At 46.2% G+C, this 10,978-nt stretch overlaps 1 protein-coding gene across 2 annotated transcripts in view; it reads right to left on the reverse strand.

The window, feature by feature from the left end:
* The window catches only part of MROH7 (maestro heat like repeat family member 7), a 51,035-nt gene extending 40,421 nt beyond the window's left edge, over positions 1 to 10,614 (reverse strand). The window contains exon 1 of one of the 2 annotated variants that reach the window (XM_007471142.1): positions 10,462 to 10,614. Coding sequence is in view for 1 of the 2 variants with exons in the window: in XM_007471141.1 (XP_007471203.1) it covers positions 3,010 to 4,240 (1,231 nt within the window). In the remaining variant the exon portion in view is untranslated. Of the gene's footprint in view, positions 1 to 3,009; positions 4,241 to 10,461 lie in introns of those variants that run through there. The other variant, XM_007471141.1, reaches the window with a different exon arrangement.
* Between the last annotated feature and the right edge of the window lie 364 nt (positions 10,615 to 10,978).

Below are 10,978 nucleotides of genomic sequence, written 5' to 3' on the forward strand. Positions count from 1 at the left end.
CAGTATTGTGAGTGTGACTAATGCCACTGAATGTTTAAGGGCTTCCCTGGTGGCACGGTGGTTAAGAATCTGCCTGCCAATGCAGGGGACACAGGTTCAAGCCCTGGTCCGGGAAGATCCCACATGCCGCGGAGCAACAAAGCCCATGCACCACAACTACTGAGCCTGCGCTCTAGAGCCCACATGCCACAACTACTGAAGCCCACACACCTAGAGCCCGTGCTCCACAACAAGAGAAGCCATCGCAATGAGAAGCCCACAAACCGCAACGAAGAGTAGTCCCCACTCGCCACAACTAGAGAAAAGCCCACGCACGGCAGAAGACACCCAGCACAGTCAAAAATAAAATAAATTTATTTTAAAAAATGTTTAAAATGGCAAATGTATGTTATATATATTTTACTACAATTTTTAAAAGATTAATAATATACCAAAAGCCATTGAATTGTTCACTTTAAATGGGTAAATTGTATAATATGTGAATTATATCACAATAATAACTGGACTCCACGTGCAAAGGAATGAAGTTGGACCCCAATTTCACACCATATACAAAAGTTAACTCAAAATGGATCAAAGACCTAAATTTCAGAACTAAAATTATAAAACTCTTAGAAGAAAACATAGGCATAAATTTTCATGATCTTGGATTAGGTAGTAATTTCTTACATATGACACCAAAAGCACAAACAATGAAAGAAAAAATAAACTGGACATCACTGAAATTTAAAACTTTTGTGTTTCAAAGGACACCATGAAAAAAGCAAAAAGACAACCCATACGTTAAAAAATATTGCCAAATTATATATCTGATAAGGTATATATCTTATCTGGGGATAAGGAATATAACATATCTAGAATATATAAAGATCACTTACAACTCAATAATAAAAAAGACATGCCCAATTTTTTAAGTGGGCAAAGGATTTGAATTGACATTTATCCGAATAAGATATAGAAGTGGCTGAGAGCATATGAAAAGTCGTTCAATATTACTACCCTTCAGGGAAATGCAAATCAAAACCACAATGAGATACTTCATACCCACTAAGATGGTTATAATCAAAAAGACAGACAAGTGGGAGGTACAAACTATTGGGTGTAAGATAGGCTACAAGGATGTATTGTGCAACATGGGGAATATAGCCAATAGTTTGTAATAACTGTAAATGGAGTGTAACATTTAAAATTGTATACAAATAAAAGATAAAAATAATTTTAAGAAATTCAAAAGCATTCCTAGCTTTTTGTTAAAAAAAAAAAAAAAGACAGACAAACAATAAGTGTCATATACTGCTGGTGGGAATGTAAAATAGTTCAGCCACTTTGGAAAATGTTCTAAAATTGATTGTGGTGGTGATGGTTGCATAATTCTATGTATATTTTAAAACCACTAAATTGTACACTTTGAGTGACTTTTATGATATGTAAGTTTTATCTCAATAAAGCTGTTTAAATAAAAAGACCAACTTGTGTAAACAAAGTTCCTCTACGTCATCAGCATCATCAGTACATATAATAAGAATTGTATTAGAAAATAAGGTATGATTCATGGTAGCAATAAGAACTGTAAAGTACCTAAGAATTAACCTATCCAAAAATGCACTAGTCTTTTATGGAGAATTTTTATAATTCTAGTAATGGATATATCCCCTATAAAGTAAAACTTGGGACTTCCCTGGTAGCGCAGTGGTTAAGAATCCACCTGCCAATGCAGGGGACACGGGTTCGAGCCCTGGTCCGGGAAGATCCCACATGTCACGGAGCACCTAAGCCCATGCGCCACAACTACTGAGCCTGAGCTCTAGAGCCCGCAAGCCACAACTACTGAGCCTGTGCGCCTAGAGCCCGTGCTCTGCAACAAGAGAAGCCACCGCAATGAGAAGCCCGCACACCGCAACGAAGAGTAGCCCCCACTCGCCACAACTAGAGAAAGCCCATGTGCAGCAATGGAGACCCAGCACAGTCAAAAGTTAATTAATTAATTTTAAAAAATTTTGTTTAAAAAATAAAAAAATAAAGTAAAATTCCAATAGATAGATAGATTAATAACATTCCAATAAAAATGCCAGAAAGATTTTTTGAGGACCTAGACAAATGCATTTTAAAATGTATGTGGAAGAATGAGGGTGTTCAAATAGCCTCCAGGGCATGGTGTGGATGCTGTTGTCCTCAGAATAGTTTTGAGAACTTTAAAGAGGGGTTTTCACTCTATCAGATATGAATGCATACTTGCAAAGCCATGGTAAATTTTTTTTGCAGTACGTGGGCCTCTCACTGCTGTGGCCTCTCCCATTGCGGAGCGCAGGCTCCAGACACACAGGCTCAGTGGCCATGGCTCACGGGCCCAGCCACTCCGCGGCATGTGGGATCTTCCCGGACCAGGGCACGAACCCGTGTCCCCTGCATCGGCAGGCAGACTCTCAACCACTGCGCCACAAGGGAAACCCATGGTAAATTTTTTTTAATTGCAATATGGTATTGGTGCATGAACAAACAAAAATATTTGGAGATATAAATAATAGGGGGAAGATCTTCACAACATCAAAAACTGGTGGGGGATTCCTTTACAGAACTCTTGCACAACAGAAGTGAGCCACAGGTTCCAGATTAGACCCCAAGGCTTCACTTAGGTGGGGACCTCAAAAACTCAAGCCTGCCTGCTCCACTGTTCAAACTTTAACTAGAGAAGACAGACCTGAAATTTCTCAATAAAGAAAGGAAGGTACAGTTAGTTAGTTGACTTGTAATTTGGACAGAATGAAAGTATGATTATATGGAGATATTATATTACAGTTAAGAAAATTGAAACTCAGAGAGATTAAGTAACTTGCCCCAAGTCACACAGCAAGCACTAGATCTCTCATGTATAGTTAATATATTGCATGTTATCCATTGCATGCTCTTTCCTTCCTTTCCCCTCTCCTCTCCCCTCCCTACCCTACAAGTCTGAATAGGGTTCTTCCAGGTCAGTGTCCTCTCTGGGGCTGGTGCTCTGGCTTTACTCACCCTGAGGGATGCTCTGGAAGGCTGTGGAGTCCTTGTTCATGGTGTCACTGGTGAGGAACCCCAGGGGGAACTGGCCCACCTCGACACTAGTCATCTTGCTCCAGCTCCCCGGATTCCCCTCCAGGGGCGCTGTGTGGATGCTGTTGTCCTCGGAACAGTCCTGATGGCTGCTCAGCGTCAGGGTGGAGGTGTCACTGAAGATGAGGCTGGAGACCAGGCTCAGAGTCTCATTGGAGCCCAGGATCGGGGTCATGCACGAGGGTGGAGAAGGGGTGGAGTTGGGTCTCTGGGTGCTGGAGTGCAGGCTCATAGCCTCGCTGGGACAAGGAAACAGGGTCAAGCATGAGGCCTGAGTGATGGTCATGTTCAAATCAGACTTGGGATTGTCATTAGAAGCCATGTTGATGGTTCCCTTGGAACTCGTGTTCCAGGCTGTACCAAAGGTTCTTTTTGAAACAGATCCAGAGATGTTATGTGAAACCAAAGTGATGGTCTCGTTCATGTCTGGCATTAGGGACCCAGGAGAACTTGGAGCTGCATTCAGGTCCAGTTTGGAGATGTTTCCTGAGCCCACACTGAGCAGCTTATCAGAATCAGGATCCAGAGAAGAGTTTGGGGCTGGAATAAGGAGAGCTTTTGAGCCTGGCCTGGAGATGCTTTGGCCCAGAACAAGGGTTTGTTTTGAATAAGGCCTTTTAAACGGGTTTGATTCAGGCCTGGAAGGATTGGAGTTACTCTGAACCAAATCAAAAATCTTGCTCGGGAGAGAGCTGAAGGCCTCCTCAGAATTTGGCTCAGAGTGGTTCCCCAAACTCAGACCCTGGGCTTCCGTAGAGCCAGGGGTCCAAACGAGGTTTGAGGCTGGACTTAGGGCCCCCTGTGAGTCAGCTGTTGAGTTGTGATTGGAATCCAAACCCAGTGCTTCACCAGAGGGGGTGGTGGTGATCTGGAGGGAGGCTGGAGCTGCGGCCCTGCTGTCATCAGGTCTGGGGGTGTTATCAGATGCCAGGCCAGGGGCCTTCTCTAAGACACGACTCAGAGTTGGATTAAGGTCTGGAACAAGAACCAAGCCAGGACCCAGGGGTGGATTCAAGACAGGAACAAGGTCCATATCTAGTTTGGGCCCAGAGATGGTGCCAGAGCCTAAACCAGGGGCCTCAGTGGAGTTGAGAGTGGGTATCATCTTTGTGTCTTCAAGGAGGACCAGACTAGCCCCTGGATTCATGGCCATGCCTGGTCTGGAGGTCTCTCAATGCCACTGCTCCCTTCTGTCCAATAGCCTACTGTTGAGCTCCTAAGAGGGAGAAAGGCAAATTGAGCCTCACCTGTTGAAACCCTTCCATGGCTCCCCACCATCCTTAGCATGAAGTCCCTGGGGTGACTTACGAGGTCCTTCATGACCACGTCCAGCCCACCTGTCCAGTCCCGTCCTGCACGGCTCTCCCCTGGCTCTCTCAGTTCCAGCCCCATCCCCTGTGTTCCCTTCTTTGACCACACCCTGCTCCCTTGCAGCTCACGGCCCTTAAATGCAATTGCCTTGTCCTGGAACTTCCTCCTACTATCCTTGCCGATCCCACTCTTCTGAGCAAATGATTCATGGCACTTCATTCCAATGACTTGTTTAGTGGTCCAGCCCCTGTTAGAGATGAGCTCCCCACTGGAGAGAACTATGCACATCTTAGTGCCAGGGGCATCGTCAGCACCTAACACAATGTCAGGTCCACAGTAAGAAGTCCACAAATACTAGACCAATGAGGATCCCCCTTAAGGCAGAAAAAGGGAAGGGGGAGCCTCCTTACTTACCCTACTTCCAGCCAACCCCTAAGTTTCTAGAACTATTCTGTGAACGACTGTGGTTCTAGATTCCCAAAGCAGCCTTGACAGAGCTGCCCACTGCCCTTAGCAGTTTGCTCTAGGTGCGGCAGGCACCTGGGGCAATCATCCAAAACAGAGCCTGTCTCAGCCCAGCAATCTGACTGCTGGGTGAACTCCCCAATCCTCCCACTCTACCTGCCCCCATACCTGGGCCACCCTTCCTACGGGAATTGTAGGGACAGCTCACCTGCGTGCATGGTGTTCTTAAGCAGGAGTTGGTCCCTGGGAGGAGATGCAAAAGGAGAGCAAGTCAGGCAAGAGTGGCTTTTCCAACATTTACTGAGCAAAGTCTAAAGGCCAGGCATACACATCTGCTAACAAAATCTCCCTGCACACACACACAGAGTCCCAGAAGTTAGGTATGATTACTGTATTATATACTTAAGGAAGTGGAGGTCAAGGGGAGGAAGATGACCCACCCCACTGGCCCTCAGGGCAGCCAAGACCACCTCTTTATGCCACCTGACTTCCTACCCTCAATGGCTTCCCATTGTCTTCAGGACAGCATCCCCAATCCTTAGCAGGACCTAAAAGGCCCTTCTGTGTCTGGTCCCAACTCCCTTTTCTCCCTTCTTGCCTCTCCATACTCCCTCTATACCCCACCTCTTCATTCCAACATCCCTCAACTCCTTTGAGTTTCTCCAAAAAGCCAAGCTCCCAGGTTAATTCTGGCCCTCCATAGGTTGGGCACCCCCTTCTCCAGCCGCATTCCCTGACTAACACCCACAGCTTCACGCCTTCAGATTTCAGCTTATATGTTATGAGCCTTCCAGGTCCCCCAGACAGGTGAGGTCCACTTATAAGTTCCCAGGGCATCTTATCCACTTCCCCTTCCTTGGCACACAATATCTGGTTTCCTCACTAGACAAGAAGATCCATAAGAATCTAGCACAGCACCTGGCACACAGTGAATTTTCAATAAGTGAACTTGTCATTTCATCTTTTTATCTCTTCATTCATTCATCCATTCTGTCACTAGTTCATTTCAACACGTATTCATTTATTATTCATTTATGCACTAACTCATTCACTAAGTCATTTACTCATCCCATAAATTTTGCTGTGCATGTTTGTGGCTTGGCTTTGGAAAAACATAGATCTGGAGTCATGTAGTCCTGGTTTCAAATCTCAGCTCAACCTCTTAGTAGTGTTAGTAAATCTGGGGAAGAGACACTCCCGCTCTGGCTCTCACCCTGCTCATCTCTAACATGGGGAGCATAAAACCTGCCACCCAAGAGTAGTTGAAGTCTCAGTGTCTGGCATGCAGCCCACGTGGCCCACTGAAGGTCGTCTCTAAATGTTAGTACTTGTCTGTCACTCTCTGCGAGGCACTGTGGGCAGAGAGCAGTAAGGTGCTCAGAGCCCAGCGGGACCTGCCGTCACCCCCAAGCAAGCAGTTCATGCAGAGCTTTGCAATCTGCCTCAGAGGAAGGAAGCGTTCCCCTCCCATCAGCACCAGAGGTGATTTTAACCTGTAGCTAATGAAATTTAAAATATCAAGGCTCTTTGCTCATATAGTTCTTTTCCAAATGGACTGTCCTTAATTTTGGGTTCACATTCTGTCTTCTACTTAAAGAGGAGGCTCCGAATTATAAAAAGCCTCAGGCTCCAAAAAAACCTGGATCACCCCACCCGAATTCTCCTCTCGTGAAACACACACACACACCACACACACACACACACACACACACACACACACACACACACACACACACAGGCTATAGTTAACAAAGGGAGGCATTTTCAACCTGGAAAAAAATATGAGTCAGGTATAGCCTATGAGGCAGTCAGCAGGATTTTGTAAGGCCTCACCAGTTTAGCCTGTGAAAGAGAATAATTTCTACCCCTCTGATATAGTAGGTGCACAGTACTGGTCACTGGGCAGGAAGGCACATGTCCCAGCTCTGGCTGACCCTCCTTCATCCATGAGAAAAGAGCGATCTCCCCCACTTTCTCCTGTTCCCTCAGTCTTCCTCCTCCACCCTGCAGCAGACAGGCAAGGCTTCAGAGCTGCCTGACAGTGGGGGGTAGCCCACATCTTACCCTCCACCAAAGGGAAGTTGTACACTGGGAAGAGTGATGGTTGCTGAGGGGCTTGGGTGGGACCCAAGAGAGCTAAAGGAGGTCACTGCACAGCTGCCTATTGGCCTTTGCCCCCAAGCTCTGGGGCCCCAAATAAGGAGAATAGAGGGAGGCCATAAAACACCTAGTGCAGTCAGAGACCAACAGAACCATGGACCGATTCCCATCCTCTCTCCTCCACTTCTGTGAACATTTCCAGGCCCTTAACAGGGGTTTCTGGAGCTCTCCGGAGGAGGAACTATCAGTGGGTCTTCCAGTTCCTCTTTGAGAACATGTTTATCAGTCGTATAGGCCTGGAATGTGTTAGGCACTCACGTGAGTATGTGTGCACACACACCTGACACTGAGGTACCTCAGACCTAGAGAATCCGAAACAGAACATGCCAGCTTTCCTCCATGTCAGACCCTCTTATTCTCCTACGTTGCAAGAAACTGACACCATTACCCAAGCCAGAAAAAATATTATCCTTGACTACTCTCTTCTTCACTTGCTGAATCCAAATTTGGCCAAGTTCTGCTAATTCTGGCTCCAGAAAAGCTCCCAAATATCTCCCCATATCTCCATCACTGCTAAACCCAAGTACAGCTCCCATTGCTTTGGGGCTCTGTCTTCGCATTGCCCTCTCAACAAGGGTCTCTGTGTGTAAGGACAGCTCCCAATAAACCATTTTCCAAATTGAGCCACAAAGATCTTCCTTTAAAATTACATTCAATAGTGTGGTAAAAGGATAGACATATAGGCCAATGGAATAGAACTGAGAGTCCAGAAGTAAAACCATGCATCTATGGTCAATTGATTTTTGACAAGGATGCCAACTCCTTTCAGTGGGGAAAGAATAGTCTCTTCAACAAATGGTAGTGGGACAACTGGAAATCAATATCTAAAAGAATAAATTGGACCCTTTTCACACTAGATACAAAAGTTAACTCAAAATGGATTAAAGACCTAAATATAAGAGGCATAAATACATAGGCAAAAACATAGGCATAAATCATCATGACCTTGAATTTGGCAATGATTTCTTAGATATGACACCAATAGCATAAGCAACAGAAGAAAAAATAGGTAAACTGAACATCAGTAAAATTAAAGACTTGTGCATCAAAAGATACTATTAGGAAGTGAAAACACAACCTACAGGATGTGAGAAAATATTTGTAAATCATGTATCTGATAAGAGTCAAATATCTAGAACATATAAAGAACTCTTACAACTTAACAGCAAAAAGACAAACAACCCAGTTTAAAAATGGGCAAACAGGCCTTCACTGGTGGTGCGGCGGTTAAGAATCCACCTGCCAATGCAGGGGACACGGGTTCGAGCCCTAGTCCAGGAAGATCCCACATGCCACGGAGCAACTAAGCCCGCAAGCCACAACTACTGAGCCCGTGTGCCACAACTACTGAGGCCCGCACACCTAGAGCCCGTGCTCCGCAACAAAAGAAGCCACCGCAATGAGAAGCCCATGCACCGTAACGAAGCGTAGCCCCCACTCACCACAACTAAAGAAAGACCGCGCGTAGCAACGAAGACCCAACGCAGCCATAAATAAAATTAATTCATTAATTAAATTAAAAGAAAAAAAAGAAATCCATACCAAAATACATCATGAGTAAACTTCTGAAAACTAAAGGCAATGAAAAGAAAATCTTAAAAGCAACCAGAGAGAATTACCTGTAGGAGAACCACCAATTCAAATCACAGCAATTTTCTCATCCGAAGCCATGGAGGCCAAAAAGAAGTGGTACACATTGTTTAAGTGCCAAAAAAAAAGAACTGTCAACCACAAATTCTATAACTGGCAAAGTTATTCTTCAGGAGTGAAGGGGAAATAAAGAAACTCTTAGATGGGACTTCCCTGGCGGTTGAGTGGTTAGGACTCCATGCTTCCACTGCAGGGGGCATGGGTTCAATCCCTGGTCAGGGAACTAAGATCCCACATATGCTGCACAGTGTGGTGCCCCCCACCAAAAAAAAAAAAAAAAAAAAAAAAAAGATACTCTTAGATGAAGGAAAAATGCACGCAAATTCAACCATGCCAATCCCCTCTTAGAACCTCTCTGTGACTTCTTATGGCTTTTTAGACTGTGGGGTGTGGGTTATATTATATTTCCTAAAAGACAGATTCCCAGGCCTCACTCTTAGAAATTCTACTTTGCAGCCCTGTGGAGGCTCTGAGGGGGCCTTTTATCAAGCTCTCCCCCTCCGCCCCTCCCCAAAGTGATCATCACATAGCTGGTGGACAGGCCACAAGGGGAGACCCTCTAATCTTCAGTCTGATGTCTGTGTTTCTTTTGCCAGGACCCTCAGTCCACAGGCCTTGCCCCTCCATCTCTCCAGCTACATCCATCCCCTTCCCCAGCCCTATGCTTGAGCCACTTTCAACTTCTCCTAGTGCTTCAAATGGGGCCTTTGCAAATACTCTTTCCTCTTCTTGTAAACTTCCCCAAGACTACTCACCTAAACCTCCATCACTTGCCCTGGTTAACATCTAGTCACTTTCCATATGCCAGCTTAGGTGTCCTTTCCTCCTGGAAGTCTTCCTGGGACCCTCAAATGTGGGTAAGGTGCCCACCTCATGTGATCACCCTGTACCAGAGGATTGCTCTGTTTACTTGTATGTCTCCACTTTAGAAAATGAGCTTGGTGAGTGTCTATTACCCCTGTTTTCCCAGGACATGGCATAGTGCCTAGCACACAGAGAAGGTTCAGAACACTTTAACGGAATAAGGGGATGAATGGATGAATGACAACTCTTCAAGACAGGTATCATTATCCTCATTTACTGGCATGTTAATTCAGACTGCTCAGGGACATAAATAGATTTTTGCAAAGTTCCCAGAAAGTGGCAGAGGAAGGATTCAAACCCAGGTATTCTTAGCTCATGGTGTTCCCTACAAGATCCCAGAGATTCCCAAGGTACGAATCACTCAGTGAAGCCGCGTCTTCCTGTTTCCCCCATTCCCTCTGCCACTCTTAGGCCTCTACCCTTGAGGAAAAGTCCAGTGAAAACAACGCGTCTCTCCTGATGCCCAGTTATAATGCACAAATCCAGGGCTTTGGAGTCAGCTGGACTTGAATTTGAAACCTGCTCTGTCTCTTACCAATGGTGTGAACCTGGGAAGGTTAGCCTCACCACACTGCATGTCTATATTAATACTCAATCCACAAGGTAAGGTAGGGAATAAAATGTGATAATGCACATAGGGATGATCTTAGCATCTGGCCCCCAGCAGTTCCCCACATAAACGTCCATCCTCACCGTGCCTTCCTCCCCCTGGGTGATGGCTGGGTGGGGGCCGTGAGAAAAGGATCAAGTCTGGCTTTTAGCTTCTCAGCCTCCTCTTCCCCGCAGGCTGTGGTAGTCCCTCCCTGAGTCTTCTGACTCTCCCTCTCCTCCCCCAGACTCCCATCCACCACATTCTCAGAACTTGATAGCCTAAACTCTTTGTCCATGAGCCTTAAGTGCTGATGTAAAAGTTCAATGTGTTACCTCCACCTGGGGCATCCACATGGTAACAGAAATTCAGCCGTTAGTCAAAGATATGAAGTTCTAACTGTGGAATTACAGCCAGAGCGGGAAGACTTTTACCCAGGGAGGGGGTGTCAAGGTGGTAACTGCCTTGTGGAGGCTACCTCCACCCCTGAGACTTTCCCAGAGCCACACTGAAGCTTACCTAGGCTCCCCCCAACTCCAGGCAGTGTCATGGTCTTTGTGAGGTCACCATGACTCAGAGTTCCCAGCCAATGAGGCCCCTTCTCATGCCTACACAGTGGGAAGAAGCAGGAAGATGTCCTTTCAAAAAAGGAGCTACCGGGCTTCCCTGGTGGCACAGTGGTTGAGACTCCGCCTGCCGATGCAGGGGGTGCGGGTTCGTGCCCCAGTCCGGGAAGATCCCACATGCCACGGAGCGGCTGGGCCCGTGAGCCGTGGCCGCTGAGCCTGCGCGTCCGGAGCCTGTGCTCCGCAACGGGAGAGGCCACAACACTGAGAGGCCCGCGTACCGCAA

Source organism: Lipotes vexillifer, unplaced genomic scaffold (genome assembly GCF_000442215.2).
Source record: "Lipotes vexillifer unplaced genomic scaffold, Lipotes_vexillifer_v1.1 scaffold1003, whole genome shotgun sequence".
NCBI classification, from domain to species: domain Eukaryota; kingdom Metazoa; phylum Chordata; class Mammalia; order Artiodactyla; family Lipotidae; genus Lipotes; species Lipotes vexillifer.